The 17847-nt window shown below is 51.7% G+C and overlaps 1 protein-coding gene across 12 annotated transcripts; it reads right to left on the reverse strand.

The window, feature by feature from the left end:
- Positions 1–476: 476 nt before the first annotated feature.
- On the reverse strand, positions 477–17593 carry LOC121589059 (myotubularin-related protein 13). Of its 12 annotated transcripts, none has more exons than XM_041907631.1 (9): positions 17382–17593; positions 14897–15648; positions 9699–9784; positions 3851–9636; positions 3632–3787; positions 3327–3548; positions 3133–3257; positions 2965–3053; positions 477–2894 (listed from the first exon to the last, which is right to left on the reverse strand). In XM_041907631.1, exons 2-9 carry the CDS (start codon positions 14976–14978, stop codon positions 2802–2804), a joined length of 6639 nt encoding a protein of 2212 aa, XP_041763565.1. In that variant the 5' UTR covers positions 14979–15648; positions 17382–17593; the 3' UTR covers positions 477–2801. The 12 variants fall into 12 exon arrangements, with proteins under 12 accessions (XP_041763565.1, XP_041763569.1, XP_041763568.1 ...); XM_041907635.1 differs by lacking the exon at positions 17382–17593 and adding an exon at positions 16933–17096; XM_041907634.1 differs by lacking the exon at positions 17382–17593 and adding an exon at positions 16907–17096.
- Between the last annotated feature and the right edge of the window lie 254 nt (positions 17594–17847).

The raw sequence follows: 17847 nt of genomic DNA on the forward strand, positions 1-17847 counted from the left end.
TCATGACGACGGGCTGTATCGAGAGCAGACCAACAAAGAAAGAGAATGGAAGATATGCCCTTCCGTCCTGCTTTTAAGAGACTCGGTTTATAGAAGATTTCAACCCAAGATGTGTATGTAATTAACTCGTAGTCTTGACGACCGTACTACGAGACCGGCCATGTGGTATTGTGTTCCACGCATCAGCTATAATTGCGTAGCAAAAAGTTTGTTTTTTTTTCAGATTTCCTCGATATTAGATCGCTTTTGGTGGAAGAAGGATAGTTGTTTCTATAGGTGATCATCGCAGTAAATCATTGTAGTAATAAATTCGTGAAAAATGGCAGGTGGTCTGGTTGGTTACTTGCAAGAACACGCTGTTCGATCTCCCGATGCTTGTTGCAGATATTAGCAACCATATTAGCACAGTTGGTCCGTGATAAATTTCGCCGGACTTTGTTCGGATGGACTCATTTACGATCTGCCAGCCCATTAGCTTCATTTTGTACAACATACATTTATTTATACGCAAGATACACTTGTAACAGGCAGACCTTGCAACTGAATGTACGATCGGCTTGAGGTCGCTTTCGGTTTTACTTGAGTGCGTACTTAGTTGGTGTGCCTTTCTACCACAAATATTATATTGCTGCTGTCTGTACTTTATAGAAGCACGGGTTTTGTGTTTTCGTTTTTTTTTTTTTGGTTTGCCTCTTGCTTACCACCTTGAATACGCATGTACGAACCCTTATCGATGCTCTTTCGAATGTACCAAAAACTTTGACAGTGTAAATTGATTTTCCCTTTAAATGTGGTATGACGGTAAATCTTCGGAAAATAACCATTTCCAGCCCCGTATAGTCATGCTATGCGTAAAAGTTTAAGTAAAGCAGTTGGTGGGAAGATTGAACAGCAGGTTGGCGGACGCGCTGAAGAGCAAGATGTTTGACTATCTTTCTACAACATCGACCCTGTACCCTGTTGAAAACTGATATGAATTCGGTATCGGTAATAGGCTAAGCTCAAACGGATAATAATTTAGCGCAGTGTATCTACAAAGTAAACTATTCTTGGTAGCAATTTTCCGAACCATCCGATAACAAGTAACAACGAACCCTGTACCCCCATTGCGCGCCTGTTTGTGTGTGTTCCCGTCCCTATTTGCGTGTTTTGCATTTCAGATCATATTTCAAGCAATTAAGCGGCTAATTTACAACAGTAAGATTTCTGGCTAGTCTTCTGCTAAACAGAGCATTCTAATATCTCGTATCTTTGGAAGTATATCATCTAATGTGGGATGTATAGGAAGTGAAGGCAGAAAACAAAACGCAGCTTTTCACCGATCACTGGCAGTTGTTGGTTCTTAATTTAAGACAAAAAAAATGGTAGGAGCCTACGAAACATACACCCCCTAAACACACATCGACTATGCTTTAGTATCGACTGGCATGGCACTCGGCATGAAACGTCGTCGGCATAACCCGTTTAATAACGATAGGTTAATATATCGGGAATATCGTGAAACGGGCAGATACGCACACATCGTACCGGTGGTGCGACGGGTACTGATCAATTTGATTTAGCCTAGAGCTTTGATAAGCATTTATTTTACACACTAACGATGCAGCTGTAACAACGCCCAAATCATTGCGACTTCAAAAGGGAAGGAAAAAAAGCGATACATTCGTCGAGCGCTGCCACCAACAGCCCGATAGTGTACCTTGCGGATACAAAGCTGACAATGTGCTGTTATCTACTCTTACGTTATTATCGATTATTGGTGTATAGAGGTATGTACACCTCCCGTTCTTGGAGGCGTGCACGCTATTGCTACGGCTTACAGTTTACCCTTTGCAGCTGGTGCTACGTCACCTTATTACATCACATATCACATTTAAATAATAGAAAACGTTACTTGTGATCGTACGGTTCCCATATTTCGAGCCGATATAGCCACAAGTAGTTGTTGTACGGCTGTTCTCCCACTTGCCGATTATTGAGCGATGCGTTTCGGGAAGATTGGGGAGGGAATTCGTTCTTCACTTTGGTGCAAAGTGAAAACAAACAAATCATACAGTAGATGTGGAGCGCAGCAGTTTGCACGCAGAGCGACATCTAAATCTAAAATTTCATAAACTCCCCTCCCGTCCCCCGGGTTCGTAGCAGAAGGATATGAAACACAACAAATAAACCAAAGGGTCTTAGCTTAACAGTAACAGTAAAAGAATGAGATAACCCGCATCACTTCGAAGGCGTGTAAATCGCCTCAAGTGCTAAATAAATTAGCTATCTACCGGAACAAATGCCACCGCGTCGTCCATTCCGGTCAACCAAAGCAAAACGAAAAACTGAATCTAAAATACATCCGATCCGATAAGCAACTGTGTGTTTATCGTTCGATCCTTTGAAACGGCAAACGCAGCTGGCATTTCCGTGGCATTTTGTCGGTTGAGCATTACGATTATTACGTCCACTACTAAATTGAAGAGGTTGAGAGGTGCTCATAAGCGAATACCGATAGCGGTGGACAGAGAGCGGTGCGAGCACGCCTCTTCTCGAGCGGACAGCAGTACCTTGTAGGCAATTCGAAACGAAACAAAACGGAAGGACATCTAGGATAGTCAAAAATAAATACCGCAAACAGCTAAAATGGATCAAATAATGATTGGTGGCATGCTTACACAGACTAGACTCTTCTGCCACGCGAATGCGAATATTTTCGTTTAGCTACATACTTCGAGACCGTGCTACTCAATGCTCTACGCGATATAAAGTATCAGCCTAATACCGAGGACGAGGGAGGTAGGTAGACAACGGTGCCTTTACTGCAGACAGGCTTGAATTTTCTCGATCCACTCCTGCGCGCTGGACGCTTCCTGGGCGTAGAAATTGTACGTTCGGCGGCTTGTTTTGAGCTGCAAGTGGAAAGGGCACATTTTCTTGTAACATCTGTCGCATTCGACCCGCCGTGTCAAGTATACTTACGTCGAAGAATGCACGATCATCGATCTTCTTCGAGGGTGCTGGTGCTGTTTGTGGTGGCGCTTGCGCGACCGATTGTACTTCAGCCAGCTCTGTGGGTAACAAAACAAAAAAAACCAGTGCATTATAGTTCAATAGTGTGTGGGATTGTCTACCCAAATGCCGCCTTACCTATATACCCCTTGCAGCTACAATCATCCATTGTATCGTAGTACCGCAGCTGATGTTTGTGCGAGTCCAGCACGAACCAACGCTGCTTCCAGTTCTTTAAGATTGCGCCGCGTTTGTAGAGGTAGCTGTAAAGAGGGGTGGCAACAGTGATTAAAACATAAGATTTACCCTTCCCGCACTACCATGCCGCTTACCCTTCATGGGTGCGATCGTCCGCCACCTTGCTGTCGTACTGTTCGTAGTAATGCTGACTGTTGGTGTTGGTCGTGTTCACACTGGACGAAACGCTATTATTGTCGCCCTGCGTACGGGCCAGCGTCGGCTGATTGCCACCTTCCACCGCCTTGTATTTGGTACAATTTTTCGGAACCGATTCCGCACATTTCTCATGATAGGTATTGCCACAATCAACGCACCTGTTTCCAAACCGAAAAAGAAAAGAAATGGGAAATTCATTTCAGTAAATCGTTTTCAAACTAAAACCTCCTTCCGCACCTACCTTAAACCGTTCAGCAAAGGGCCCCAGAGAACGTTACCGCAGTGGTTACAGTTGACCGGTGCCGAGTACACGTGCTTTTCAAAGCGATGAGGATGCAAAAAGTTCTCCTGATGGAATCCTGCCTGCCGTCCGCGCATAAGAATTTCCAGCGTTGACCTGTAATGGTGTGCCAGAAACAGAAGTAAGTAAAACACGCCAGCGCCGCAAATCCGTTCCTACCTTTTGTGCAGCAGTCGACCGTGCGAGCGCACCAGCGCACTGCTGAACGACGCATGACGGGTGAGCGAATCCGAATGCGGTGGCTCCAGCTTGTCCCACACCTGGCGCCACTTCTGTGGCAACAGCCCTCGCTCCGCCTCGGCCGTCTTCAGCTCGTCCAGCAGCTTGGTGAACGCGTCCGCCTCGTACCGGCTCAAGCTGTCATAGTTCACCGTCACCACACGGCGTCTCGGCTGTCGGAGCATCATCGCCCCGGACGGACCGCCGGTACCGCTGGTGCTACCCAAGCTGCCAGCATTGCCCGGCCCGCCGCCACCGCCCGCCGCCGTCGAGTACATGTAATCACAGTCGTCCTCCATATTGTCGCTACCGACCAGCTCCGGATCGTACGGCGGTCCCTGGGCGAGCTCCTCCCCGAGATAGTACGACCAAATCTCCAGCACCGATATCGCGCTCTGCGGCCGCAACACCGTCCGTTCCGGATCGGGAGTGTACATAAAGTTGTAAAACATGGGCGACTTGGCATGCTGCCGTTCGATGTAGTCGAACAGCGAGGGACCAAACTTTTGCGTGTTGGTGTTTCTGGCGCCGCCCAGCACGCCACCGCCGCCACCGCCGCTGCCGCCACCCGCCGAAGAACCGCCGATGGGGCCACCGGGGCCACCACTTCCCGGCACACCGCCGTTGCCACCACCGCTACCGCCGCCCATGCCGGGATAGATGAGATTATCGTCGTCGGAAATCGTGAGCGCTTCCACCACGTGCTTGTGGTGCGAATTGAGCGAGCCGCGCTTATCGTCGATCGCCGTTATGCCAAAATCGACCCGCTCCAGCTCGCAGTCGAACAGGAACGTGCGGAACCGGCACGACACATGATGGTACGCCAGGAAGCGCAGGTAAAACGCGTTAAACTCGAACGCCAGCGGAAACTGCTGCTGTATCTGGTGCACCGCATCCAGGAACTGCAGGAACGTCGGCGCAAACGGGGAGCCGGAGCTGGAGTTCGGCTTCAGATTGCTGCGATGGCCAAACCGATGCCCGAACGCGAGCCACTCCTTCTCGATCAGCACCCGGAAGCCCTCGATCGTGCGATAGTACGGATCGAGACAGAGCTGCGCGAGGGAGGAAATTTGCGCCGTCACGTCCCACCCGTCCTCGAGCGCTAGCGTCACGCTCGATTCCTGCAGGTCCATCAGATCGACCACGGCGCCGGAGAGCTGCAGCAGGCCGCGAATCTGTTGCAGCCAGTCCGACTGCTCCACCAGCTTGGCGAACGTTTGGTCCGGCTCGTTCGTGTCGCAGGACGGCAGGCAGGCACGCATCAGCTTTTTGAACGCCGTGCGCGAATGCCGCACGTCCGTGTAGTCGACCGGAATGAACTCGGCGTACATTTCCGACAGCTTCGCCGACTTGGACTGGGACTTTTCGCCCAGAAAGTAGAGCGGAACGCGCTGGAATGCGTAGTGCGACTGCTGGCCGCCACCTGGATGTCCCGGCCCTGCCCCTCCACCGTGGTGAAGATGGTGGTGATGGTGATGGCTACCGCCGGCACCGTCCCGCTCCCAATGGTTCACGTCCCGCAGGCTGGTCGAATCGGGACCGGCGCCGACCGCTGCCGACGTCGAGTTGCGGTTCGGTTTCAGCGATGCCCACTTGTTCGACTTCACGATGTTCGATCGCATCGCTCCGAAGCTGGAGAATGAGGAATTGTTGATCGAATACAGACCGCCGCCGCCGCCGCCAGCATTGGCCCCACCGTTGCCCGCCTCGTGATGCCCGTGGTGATGTTGCTTCCGTCCCGTGTCCGGCGTGAGTGTGGACATGTCCGAGCGCGTCATCAGATTGCTCGCGGCGAGGGCGAGCGAGTCGAGCGAGATGTTCGAGTCGGACAGTCCGCCCCACGCCTGATGGCGAATGGTGCGGGTGTGCGGTGTCATTTTGATCACCTGTACGAAGTAGCGATCCTGCTCCTGGAAGCTCGTACTATCCGTGGACGCATTCGCCGAACCGGGATGGCCCTTAAGCATCCCCATCACGCCCTTGGCCTGCGGGATGGCGCCACGCAGCAGCGTGGCTCCGTTCCGATGTCGCCAAGTTGCCACCGGTATGCGGTGCTGCTTGTAGCACCGCGCCATGCATCGCAGCGAATCGTCCGTCACCTCCTTCGGGCACACCAGCATCGCCGGGTACGTCCGGCAGATGCTGTAGTTGCTGTTGACGGGTGAAATCCGGTAACCGGTCGTCTGCACATCGCCCAGCCCCAGCCGCAACCAGTCGCGAACGTAGCTACGCTCCTTCAGCCGCTCCACGTCCTTCACGTGCACGCGTGGAAGCGTATCGGTTCCCTCGTCCGACACGTCGTCGTCGTCGTTATTGTTGTTGCTCTCACCCATACCGCCTCCACCGCCCCCGGAGCTGCCACCTCCACTCGGGCCACCGACCCCCAGCAGCCCACCGCTACCGTACGCATCGTCATACTCGACCGCGCCGGGCAGTATGTATTTGCGCTTGGTGGCGCCCGCCTTCTGCTTAAACCCGGCCTTCATTGCCGTCCGCAGGAGCGTTTTCTTCGCGAAATCCTTCAACGTGGCGTTCTTCTCCTTCACCTTGTGGCCCGGCCCGAGCAGCCCCGGATGGGCCAGCCCGTGCGTCGCAAACGCAAAGTGCCCGAACTCGTCCTCCGGATGGCGGATCTTGTGCACCGCCTTGCGGAACGCGTCGACCTGCTCCTGCGGCACCTCCTCGTCGAATGCGACCTTTATCAGCTGGAAGGTGCAGGACCGCAGCTGCATCCCCTCCGGCAGCACCTGTTCGAGATGCTGCAGATAGATCACCGTCAGCCGCTTCTCCTTGGTGAGCGAAGAGATGGGGAACGCGCGCACCACGCTCTGCTCGCACGAGTACGAATCGCACGGCGACCCGCGGAACACCACCCGATAGTTGGTGAGGAAGAGGGCACCCTCCGCCGGCAGCATCGTCCCGCTGCTGCCGCCCTCCTTGTCTTCCCGCCCGTCCGCCAGCAGGTACGCACGCAGCTCGCCGATAATCTTCTCCTCCTGCAGCAGCACCGGGTACTGGAGCTTCGGCTTCTGGATCGGCGGTATGCGCTTCGCTTCCCGCGCGACCGCCTCCAGCGTCTCGATGTGCATCTGGATCGTGCCCGGCACCATCTGGTGCAGGTTGCGCACGTGCTCCGCCGTCACGTTGCCCTCGGTGCAGACGCGATCGATGAACTTGCAAACCATCTTGGTGACCGCGCTGCCCGTCTCGCCCGGATCGTGCTCCTCGAACCCTTCGTCGCTGTTGTGGTCGCTGTTGTGGCTGCGCGACTCGATCACACTGTTCGACACGCTCGTGTCGTCCTCGAGATGCCGGCCGTCTTTGTCGCGCTGCACCCGGCCGACGGCCCCGCCGACGTCCTGCGGCACCAGCAGGTACACCATCCGGTAGGCGTAGTGTATCGCGTGGCTGTACAGCGTGCTTTCCTCCTTGTTCGTCAGCTCCTTCTGCGTGACCGCGTCCATCGTGGCCCACTTGCCCATCTGGTCGGCAGCAATCTCCAGCGCCGACGGTTCCTGGGCGCGCGACAGCAACGACGCACGGTCCAGCTTGTCGCGCGACATGGACTGCGACAGCAGGGCGCTGCTGTCCGCAAGGCCGCCACCACCGATGCCACCCCCGATTCCGCTCGGCTTGGGCCAGTTCGCTAGCGGCAGGTACAGCTCCTTGATCGCGGTCTGCACCTCCTGGTAGTAGGCGTCCTCCCAGAACTGTTGCGACTTCCACACCGGGTGGTCCTGGATGCAGGTGTACGCGAACTGTATCACGCCCGTGCACAGCTTGCGGCAAAACAGCGAGGACAGCGGCAGCAGTGCCGCCGCCACCCCGTACTCGTCCTTCGCCGAGTCGTCCTGCAGCGCACGGTTCATCAGCTTGATTACGAGATCGAACTGCTGATGGTCGAGCTGCTTGTTGCCCTGCCCGATCTTAGCCAGCTCGCGGCACATGGTGAGCCGGGCCTCCCTCTGCTTCAGTATCCGCAGCACCGCCGGGAAGCTCTTGCGCGCCTCCGTGATCTTATTGTCAAAGATGCAGCTGATGCAGTTGCGCAGCACCTCCAGCTTGCGGGCGCTGTTGTTCACGGTCGGGCGCGTTTCCTGCGGGGCCGGCTTCAGGTACGGTCCCATCGGTACGATGCGCAGCTTGACCCGCACTGGCTGCATGCGCGACTGCAAATCATTCGCCTGCAGCCCATCGTTGATCACGTTCTGTACCTCCTGCGCGTCGATCAGCGGCATCGGGGGTTGATGAATACGCGCGAACGCGCCGTCTGGGGGGCGCAGAATTTTCTGCTGAAAGGGCTGCGGGTTCGGGTACTCGTTCGCGTACAGCTGCTTCGCGAGATCCTGTATGTGGACCAGCACCAGGGCGGGATCGAGCAATTCCGACTTGAGCAGATCGTTCATCGTGCTGTACAGTTCGTCCCACGCATCGCACGCACGCCACGGTGGACCGCGCTCGGTCACAAACCCCGTGAAGAACATGCTGTCCAGCACGCGCGACAGAAACTCGCAGTCCACCAGCTCGCGCGCTCCGAGAAAGCCGGCCCGATGGAACTGTATGATCGGTTTCGGGTTGATGCGAATGAGCGTGAGGTAGGACCGGTAACCCTGCAGCAGCTGGGCAAACAGGCGCATAAACACGGCCCGTATTTCCTTGTCCAGCATAATGTCGTTCTTCTGCTCGCGGAAGCTGTACCCGTTGCTAATGCCGCCGCCGATCGGTGCCATCGCCATGCTCTGGTTGATGTTGTTGTTTAGCCCCGGGCCGTGCAGACTGCTGCCGGCCGGAAAGGCGAGATCTGCCAGCGCCAGCTCCGGATGCAGCACCATCCGCAGCGCATGCTCGGTCGAGTCCCAGAGCGAAGCCGGCAGCCGGGCGATCGGTGGCACCAGCGACTCGGGAATGTGTATCGATCCACCGTCGAGATCGGCCACGATCACGTCCAGTATTTCGCTTATCTCCGACCGCAACGAGCTGTGGATGCCCATGATAAAGGTGGTCGGCATCGTCAGCACCTCCAGCAGCGAGGCGGGCAGTATCGGAATGTAAACGAGACTGTACCGGAACGGGTACATTAGCGCGGTCAGCGCCCGGCAGCTGTCCGTAAGGCGCGTGTAGCTGGTCGAGTGAAACAGTATCTTGTGCTCGGTCATGACGGCGCAGAACAGCAACATCACGTTCTTGATGCCGAGCTGGTGGAACAGCACGCTGACGCACGATCCGGTCACAGGCAGCGTGTTTGAGAGCGGCGGCTGCAGGATCTGCTTGTCGCCCGCACCGATCGAAAAGCGTACCGGCGGTCCACCGGGCGGCGGCACCTGTATGCAGCCAAGAATGCTGCCGATCAGGTAGTGCAGCTGAAACTTCAGACTCTCCAGGTACACCGTGTAGATCGTGCCGAGACAGTTGCGAAACGCTTCGATGTACTCCAGCCGCGAGACGATTACGAGACACTTGGGCGCATACATGATGCTATGGTGCGTGATGGAGGGCGGACCACTGTTGGCCAGCACGCCGCCGCCTGCTGGTCCGCCGCCCGACGGGGACAGATTGTCGTCCTCCTCCTCCTCGTCGATCGGTTTGCTCGGCGTGATAGCGATCGTTTCGTTGAAGCTCAGGCACGCACAGTAATGCCGGTTGCCATCCATGTCGGTGAGCACCGACACAAAGAACTGGGGCTCCTGGCGAATCGTGGAGAGGGCCCATCCTTGTGGCTGACAGAACTGCAAAGTGAATTGGAAACGATCAGCCGTGTTACTTGCAACTTTAGATTTCCAAAACATACCAATTCTATTCCTTCTATGAACGGTGTGTCGGGCCAATCTTTCTCGGGAAATCTTTGAATAATTTTTCCACTCCTCGAACCGGTTCCTGGGAAAGTCAATAGGACAAAATGTTACAAAATGAGTACATAGAACTGCATCTGGAGAAAGATTGCACAACCCAATAGAAAGTTCGCTCAAGCATGGTTATATGAACATACTCAATTAAAACAATTTTGCCTCTCAAATACACCTAACTGATTTGACCTAATTTATTGTAGATTCCGTAAAAAAGTAGCAGTACCTTACAAGTATGCAAGCCAGTAGGGGTAGTGAAGTGCTCTTTGGAGCACACACACGACTCCAATTCGACTCCGGCTATTGTTAGTCCGATTCCGACTACGGCAAAATTCGAATTACTAGTTCTGCCCGAAGTCGGAGTCGTTCGGAGTCGGCCGGAGTCGTTGAGAGTCCGAGTCATCCAGAGTCATCCCGAGTCGGCCGGAGTCGTCCGGAGTCGTCCGGAGTCGTCCGGAGTCGTCCGGAGTCGTCCGGAGTCGTCCGGAGTCGTCCGGAGTCGTCCGGAGTCGTCCGGAGTCGTCCGGAGTCGTCCGGAGTCGTCCGAAGTCGTCCGGAGTCGTCCGGAGTCGTCCGGAGTGGTTCGGAGTTGTACGAAGTTTCCCAGAGGCGTTTGGGATCGGAGTCGTCAGGAGTCGGCCTGAGTCGTCCTTCGAAACAAAGGACTCTAACCGATTCCCGACGACTCAGGACGATTTTGGACGACTCAGACGACTCCGAACGACTCAGAGCGACTTCGGATGACTCCGGCCGATTCCGGACGACCCCGACGATGTCGAACGACTTCGGATGACTCCAACTCCAAACGACTCCGGCCGATTCCGGGCGACTCTATGTACAATAAGGTATAACAATTTACACGTACTGATCCGAACTGATCCGGACTGATCCGAACTGATCCGGACTGATCCGGACTGATCCGGATTGATCCGTACTGATCCGGAGTCAAATCCAGTTATGATGCGGAGCTGGAGTCATATTTTGCGCACCGGAGTCGAAGTTGATCCATGACTCTGATCCGGATTACCCATCACTACTCAGGATGACTCCGACTCCCAATGACTCCGGATGACTCCGGACGACTTCGAACTACTCCGGGCGATCCCGTACAATTCCAAACGACTCCGGATGCAGGGTTTTCCGATAGAACTCAAGATTGCAGGACACTTTGATGTATCGGTGCGAGTCAATCGCAAAATTACGGAACGATACGTGAAAACGATAACGATACCGGGAACTGCATATTTGTCAGTCTTGCGACTCCCGCCGATTCAACAAAGGGTCCCGCGATCTTGAGTTCTATGAGAAAACCCAGTAATGCTGGACGGACCTATCTTCCGGAGTCGATTCCGAAATTATCAGAGTCGGATAGTAGTCGATTTTTGCCAAGTTTACCCATCACTAAGTAGAGGGATAGAGAAGAACATACAAATAACTCAGTCTGTGCTAGTAAGGCTAAACGTGTTTTTTTTTTTTAATTTCGACTAAACGGATGCCACGCAGACCCCAAAGTATACACAGTCCGCTTAAGCCAAACAAAAATGCCAAATAAATCAAATAGTAGGAATCACCAGCCAAATAAGACGTTCCAGATGTTGAACTTTCCAATAGCAGAGCCATGTTTGCCATTAGACACTCTGAACAAATATATCATTTAATCGAACTCATAGGTGGTAGTTATGAGAAATGATTCAATTGACTGCATATTTGATGAGTCAGTCCAATGACGTAAGAGGTTTTTTTTATTTAGTTTAACAACCAGCCAAAAACGTTAAACTTTACGAGCAAATTATGAATGTAATACCGTCATCGCCATAATGTTACATGAAGTAAACGAAATGCAGCATACCTCAGCAAATGAGTGAAATGGAGCTTCGGACAAAGAACTAGCTTAGTTTAGGTAAACAAACAAATAAATCCAGACCGAACGCTGCTAACACCAACGTACCCCACACACATTACCTTCATACCATCATTCTTCCCGCTAGCAGTTTATGACCTCTGGTGAGGAAAAAACCCCTCCAACACACCAACAATATGCTTCACACCGGTCGCCAGTCGAATAAATTCCTCCACTGTACTCTTGATTTAGATTTCACTCTCCACGTACTTCATGTGGAATGGAGCTGCAGTGTGATCGTGATGGTTCCGTTCGCTTTCCTTTTTCCCCCCTCTTCTTTCTTAGTATTGGCTCCCCCCAACGGTTCCAGAGCTGAGAAACGCTAATGGTTTGTATTGCTTTTGACACTGACCAACCGGTGGCAATCCTTCCTTTCCCTGTCTCATCACTTTAGCTAAGCTTGGGTAGCGCAGATTTTCATCTGTTTTCCACCTGCTACACCGCCACCACCACGGTGCGTATGCTTTTCTTCATTCATTTTCACCATGCGTTGTTACGCGAGCGAGGCAAGAGTGGAGTTTTTCGCGCAGTTGTAGTCACATTTTTCATCCACTCTTCGCAAAGTTCGCTGTGGGGAAGAAGCGTGCCGATCGATCGGCGAAAGTGAGCGCAAACCATCATCAGCACACGATCAGCGGCCGGTTATAATGCGGGAGATATGTTAGTGATTGCCAGTGTAGCAGTAGGTAAGTGAGTGAGTGGGTGAGTGTGATTAGATGGTTTGAAGCGTATAAATTATATCGACGCAATTTCTTAAGGGGAGGGAAAAAGGCAATGTTGATACACGAGAGTCACGCTGAACCCGAGCGCGCGCCCGGAGAGAATGCATCATCCGTACGACACGTAGTTGTCCTTCTCTTGTGCAGCATTAAATGGCTCAAAATTGCAAAAAAAAAATGTGGAAATACCCACAAAAACGTCACCTAACAGTACTGCTGTTAATTAATTGAATAAACCCAGCAATGTTTCACTTCATTACTTTTATCGGTCACCAGAAACGATTAATTCGCCATGCGGCAGTGTAACGCACACGGCGAATTCGAAAATGAAACTCACTTTAAGTAACGCAAAAGCCCCCCCACCTGCTTGATGGTTGAAAAACAAAAACAAACACACATTGAAGCGATGTTTTGTATGTTTTTTTTTCTTCCTTCCAAACCCATAACACATTTTCTCACTTCGGAAAAAGGGGGAAGGTTTTCTTCTTTATATAAGCGCTACGTCGGGCGTAAATGGTTGTTCTGTTTGCTGTGCTGTGCTTTGGACTTTAATGCGAACGTGTCGGGGAGGAAAACTTTGCTAGCGAAACACAATTTAGCGTCGTTAGTTGATCACAACACCAGCCACAAGGGTGGCGGAACAAACACAGGCGCCAGTGGAGCTCGCGAGTGGCCGGACACGGATGGGCAACACTAGTGCAACGAAACAACAAAAAATTCACTCCGTTACGATCGAAAGATCGCGAAAAGGAAATTCCAACTGAAAATGTGTGGTCAAAGGGGGAGCGCGCACAAAAGCACCCACACACGAATATAAAGAGGGAGGAAAGGAAAAGGGGGCCCATAAAAAGGAGAGTACAGAGTAGTAGAAATGGCCGTGATATCCGAGTGGTTTTTATTGCCGATCTGTTTAATTCCATTAAAGGTTTCCGCCCAAGGGCATTGGAAAACGTGGCTTTAATGAGTTTTTTTTTCCAATAGGAAATGTTTTTAAAAACACTTTTGACTTCGGCAAATAATTTTAATATTACATTTTACTAATGAGCAGAAGAAGAAAGATGAGTTCTTTTTAGAAATCTTCTAAATTTTGCTAATTTTTATATTTGCAATCTTCTTCTTCTTTTTGGCTCAACAACCGTTGTCGGTCAAGACCTGCGTGTACCACTTGTGTGGGGTTGGCTTTCAATGACTTTTAGATTACCCCTCATAGCAGGATAGTCAGTCCTGCGAATGGCGGCACGGTCTAGTTGGGGCTTGAACCCATGACGGGCATGTTGTTAAGTCGTACGAGTTGACGACTGTACCATGAGACCGGCTGCAATACAAATGGCAAAACCATGCTCCACGTACACCCAAAGCTAACAAAAGCCTTCCAGATAGATAGTAACGTTATACATTCGGCTCCTATCAGAGAAATTCATGCTCTGTCCATTAGCATCCCACCATCAATCGTTGATCTCTATCTCTGTACGGTTTTGCTCACACAACTACAAAAGAATGTCCACTATTGATTGCGACTTGGAGGGTACATAGTATGAAGCGATGAAAAAAAAGAGAAGAAAATTGGTTTGATTAGTCGTGTTAGAAAGATGTGTCCGGGGTCTATTGGGGCAACGGCAAGGGTCACATTTAAATGCATTCCAGCGCGTAACGAGCGCGAAACGGCGGCTGCGCCACGCGTTGTGTGCGAGATGAGTTCGCCTGTGTGCGATAGGATCAAATGATCGATCTACGCCTAGATGCGTCCCAAAGGGAACGCCTTCCATCACGCTTGTTCTTATCATAGCTGCAATCGATGAGATGTTTCTTTTGCAATGCTGCACAATGTAGAAGATAAGCATGCGATACCTTTTTTATCGTTGCTTTTAGTGTCCTGTATTGCTTATCGTTTGCTGATATCGGTGGCAGTACTCCGATAATCTTCCGTTATAAATTTATTAGCAATTCTACTGTTCCTCTGAGCGTGTGTGAGTCGCAGGGATTGAGGGGCCGTTCGACGATACATAGATAATACTGCCCTAGCGAAGGGCCACACTGCGACAATGAGCAGCATTGTAGAAAAACGACACACTGGCACTGCAAACCGCGTAGAATGCACATCAAAACCACACCGCGCCGTCTGGCCGCTGGCGGTGCAGTGGAATGCAGAAACCATGTGTGGTTGCCACAGCAAAGCTTGTTGCGCTGCATATTTGTTCAAATGTGTCCACACTATTTACCATAGCGCTGCCACTCACTGGCGCACAGTGAAGCGCGCACAGCAAAAAGGACAGCTGTCTGTGATCACAGTCAACGGTTTTAGCCACCTAAAGGGCACCCGCAGACTGATAAAGCTATATTCGCTGCTTTTGCGACCATCTAATTGCTGCACGTTCTATCGGTCATGTTTCCGCGACGCGTTGATGGCGCTATTGCTGAACGGTACACAGGGCAAACGCAGGACAAATATTTTATGAAAAGAAGGAAAAAAAATAAGCAAAAAGTAAATCTGCGTCCCCCCCCCCCTCAACATGGTTTGACTTACGCTCTTTCTCGTGATCGTATCCAACGATGACGAAATAGTCGGCCAGTCGCGACATTTTCGACTCATTACGCGAATTATCCATCGCGCACGCAACGGCAGTCCGCGCGGTCTGGGAAGGTTGGGCGCGCAGCACAGCTACGTCTAGTAGTACCTGCAGTGTACTCGTGTACGACCACTTGCCTAGCCACCGATAGTGGTACACCGTCGTCGTAAGGCGGGCAGATGCATTGAGCAGACCGGGCAGCCGCAACCGGGGCGGAAACTACGGGCAGGGTACAGATGTTGCGCGGCAGCGCAAGAAGTATGACGAATCTACTAACGATGATGATGATGATTTGATTCTTCTCTACCCTAGCTCAAAGGCCACGCCGAGTGGAGCGATTGTGTGCACGACCGTCGCCGTCGTCGTCGTCTTGCTTGGAGTGACTTCGTTCCTTCCCAGTTGTTGCCGTACGATTTGCTGTTCGGCAGTGGGTACGTGGATGGTCCTCGCCGCCCGGTTTAGTAATTAATGCAGACGCGCGCGCGTTCGCTGCTTCTGTATTCTGCTTTATCGTTTCCCTCTTGTCCCGGCCGGCTGCCAGCCCTTTTCCGTTGCTATGACACACCACGATCTGCCTAGCTTGACAACGCTGCAAACACACAGACACACACACAAATGCACACTGTACGCACTTCTAAAACAAACAGTTTACGAGTGACGACGTTCGTGGTTTCAACTGCTGCTAGAAATTCGACCCGTTCTTCACACCCTATGAATATGAAAAAAAATGTATAACAAAGCATTAGAACCAACGTTACATTAATCACGGATTTCGGCACCAGAAAACTCTCTACCATCACAACCATACACACACACACACATACACATGGAGGTCTGCACTTGTGCAGTGAGAGAGACGTCGTTCCCGGGTCTGCACTTGCACTGCGAGAATAAGGGAAAAAAAGCTGCACGGCAACAAAGAACCTGTGTGATTCTACGGAATGACACCATCCAAACGATCTCTTTCTGCGGCACTCTTTTCCCTTCGCTCACATAGTAACACACACGCACGCACGCACACACACACTATCTGGGATGGCCCGCTACTAACTCAGTGTCGCTGGCTTATTAGAACCGAAATATGCTAAAACACCCTACCGGGCCACTGCCCTCTTTTCGCGGGGAAGCAATTATTGGATGCTGCCACCACACACTCCCTCTCTCCTATCCGCAACCCCACCCCGTCGCGGTTGACAAACACTAGAAATACTGGCACGAAATGAGATCACGACGTCGTAGCTGGAGAATGTTGTTGTTCTTTTTTCGCTCCGAATCTCCAAAAAAAACGGAAATACAGACAGCAGCGGTTTCGTCTGCTTCTTCCCGTTTGCCCGTTGGTAACATGAACTACTTGCTAGCAACCCCGCCTTTACACAGCAGTTGTTGTGATGCGCTGATTGTTCAATAAAATGTGCCGCCACCGCAGCCGCCACCACCGCCCGCCGTTGCCACTCTACTGACCGGCCCACGGGAGGGCTTCCGGTTACAGCCCTCTATCGATCATTGATTAGTTGTTGCTTTCCTTAAATTCCTTGACACGCATGCACGAACGTGCACAGAAACACACACACACTCACACACACTCACACACACTCACACACAATCACACACGCACAGCGGGGATTCGACGATTCTTTTTGACTGCACACACGTACGGCCGACCGACACTGTGCGATAAGCAAGAATAATCGAGCTTGGCTCAGCAAAAACTGCACCCGCTGGCTGGTAATGCGAGGGAGCCTGTTCTTGCCGTTTCGGTGTGCTTCCGTCACTGCTCTGGCCCCGTATAGTTTTCACTGTGTTGTACAGATGCCCCTGTATAGTTTACGCGTCCCGACCGCACCCAGACATATTTTCTTTCTGTATTTCTGTGCCAGTACGCCCCGAGCGGTCTGCTTGATGATTCAGCACCCGGGAGTGCTGTCGCGAGACGTATCGTCCTGCAGCGAATGCGATGGAAGAGTTACGATTTGTCTAATTAAACAGATTTAACTGCACGCGTAGAATTTGCCCCCGTTTTGTTAGCAGCAGCGGGTTTGCACTGTTTTGACAGTTCTCCAGCTATCCATGATTCGCTTGGGGCTGCTGCTACTGTGATGATGCTGCTGCTGCTGAGCAAAGTGGAGCACCGAGCAACGGAATGGAAATCTGCCCTTCTTCGATGGGTGATGGGGCAAAGGGGTTTCGTTTTAAAACCACTTTCCACTGCAAACCATTCCTCGCCTTCCACCACCGCGCTAACAACAGCACTGCCCCGGAGGAGCAACTGTAGGCTTGGTGACAACAGGGCAAAACAACTTTTCCATCACGGTGCACCACACAGTCAGGTGTCCCTTTGTGTTGCCTTGCCCGAACTGCATTACCCGCTTCCCCCGGGACCACTTCCTAAACAATCCAGCACACACGCACACATAAACACATACACTGGTGCAAGAAACTTACAAACACTTTTTCCGTTCGGTGTCGCGCGTGTCTATTGTTTCATTTCCAATTTGCACAACACTGGTCAGTTGGTCGGACGACTGAATCGCGTCGATCTAAAATCGCCCAACACTCCTGGCGCTCTGCACACGCACACACCACGCACGATCGAGCCAGTTTATCGGAATGGCACGCGTCAAATCTGCCCCTCGGACGCGCTTTTCGTGGAGTGTAGATGAAAGGAAATTGAGGCGAGGTGAAAGGATTTGTTTTCTAGCCAATGGTCGCATTTGGACATCCCCGTTGACTGTGAAGTTGTAGAAAATTACTCAAATTTAGCATGAACAATACAAAAATGGAGCTAAAAATGGAAACATAAATTTACGGTTTAATTATCAAAAATGTTATTACAAAAAATATATTTTCCTGTTTGTCGGATGTTTGTTGTTAGACAGTTCGACAATCACGTTTATTCAGATAAATTTTT

The sequence above is a fragment of the Anopheles merus genome, chromosome 2R (assembly GCF_017562075.2).
Source record: "Anopheles merus strain MAF chromosome 2R, AmerM5.1, whole genome shotgun sequence".
Taxonomy (NCBI): domain Eukaryota; kingdom Metazoa; phylum Arthropoda; class Insecta; order Diptera; family Culicidae; genus Anopheles; species Anopheles merus.

Coding starts and splice junctions, on each gene's coding strand:
- LOC121589059 (XM_041907631.1), bottom strand. CDS start 14,978: ATGGATAATTCGCGTAATGAGTCGAAAATGTCGCGACTGGCCGACTAT. Junction 9,785..14,896: donor ATACGATCACGAGAAAGAGC/GTAAGTCAAACC, acceptor TGACTTTCCCAG/GAACCGGTTCGAGGAGTGGA. Junction 3,788..3,850: donor GGTCGACTGCTGCACAAAAG/GTAGGAACGGAT, acceptor ACACCATTACAG/GTCAACGCTGGAAATTCTTA.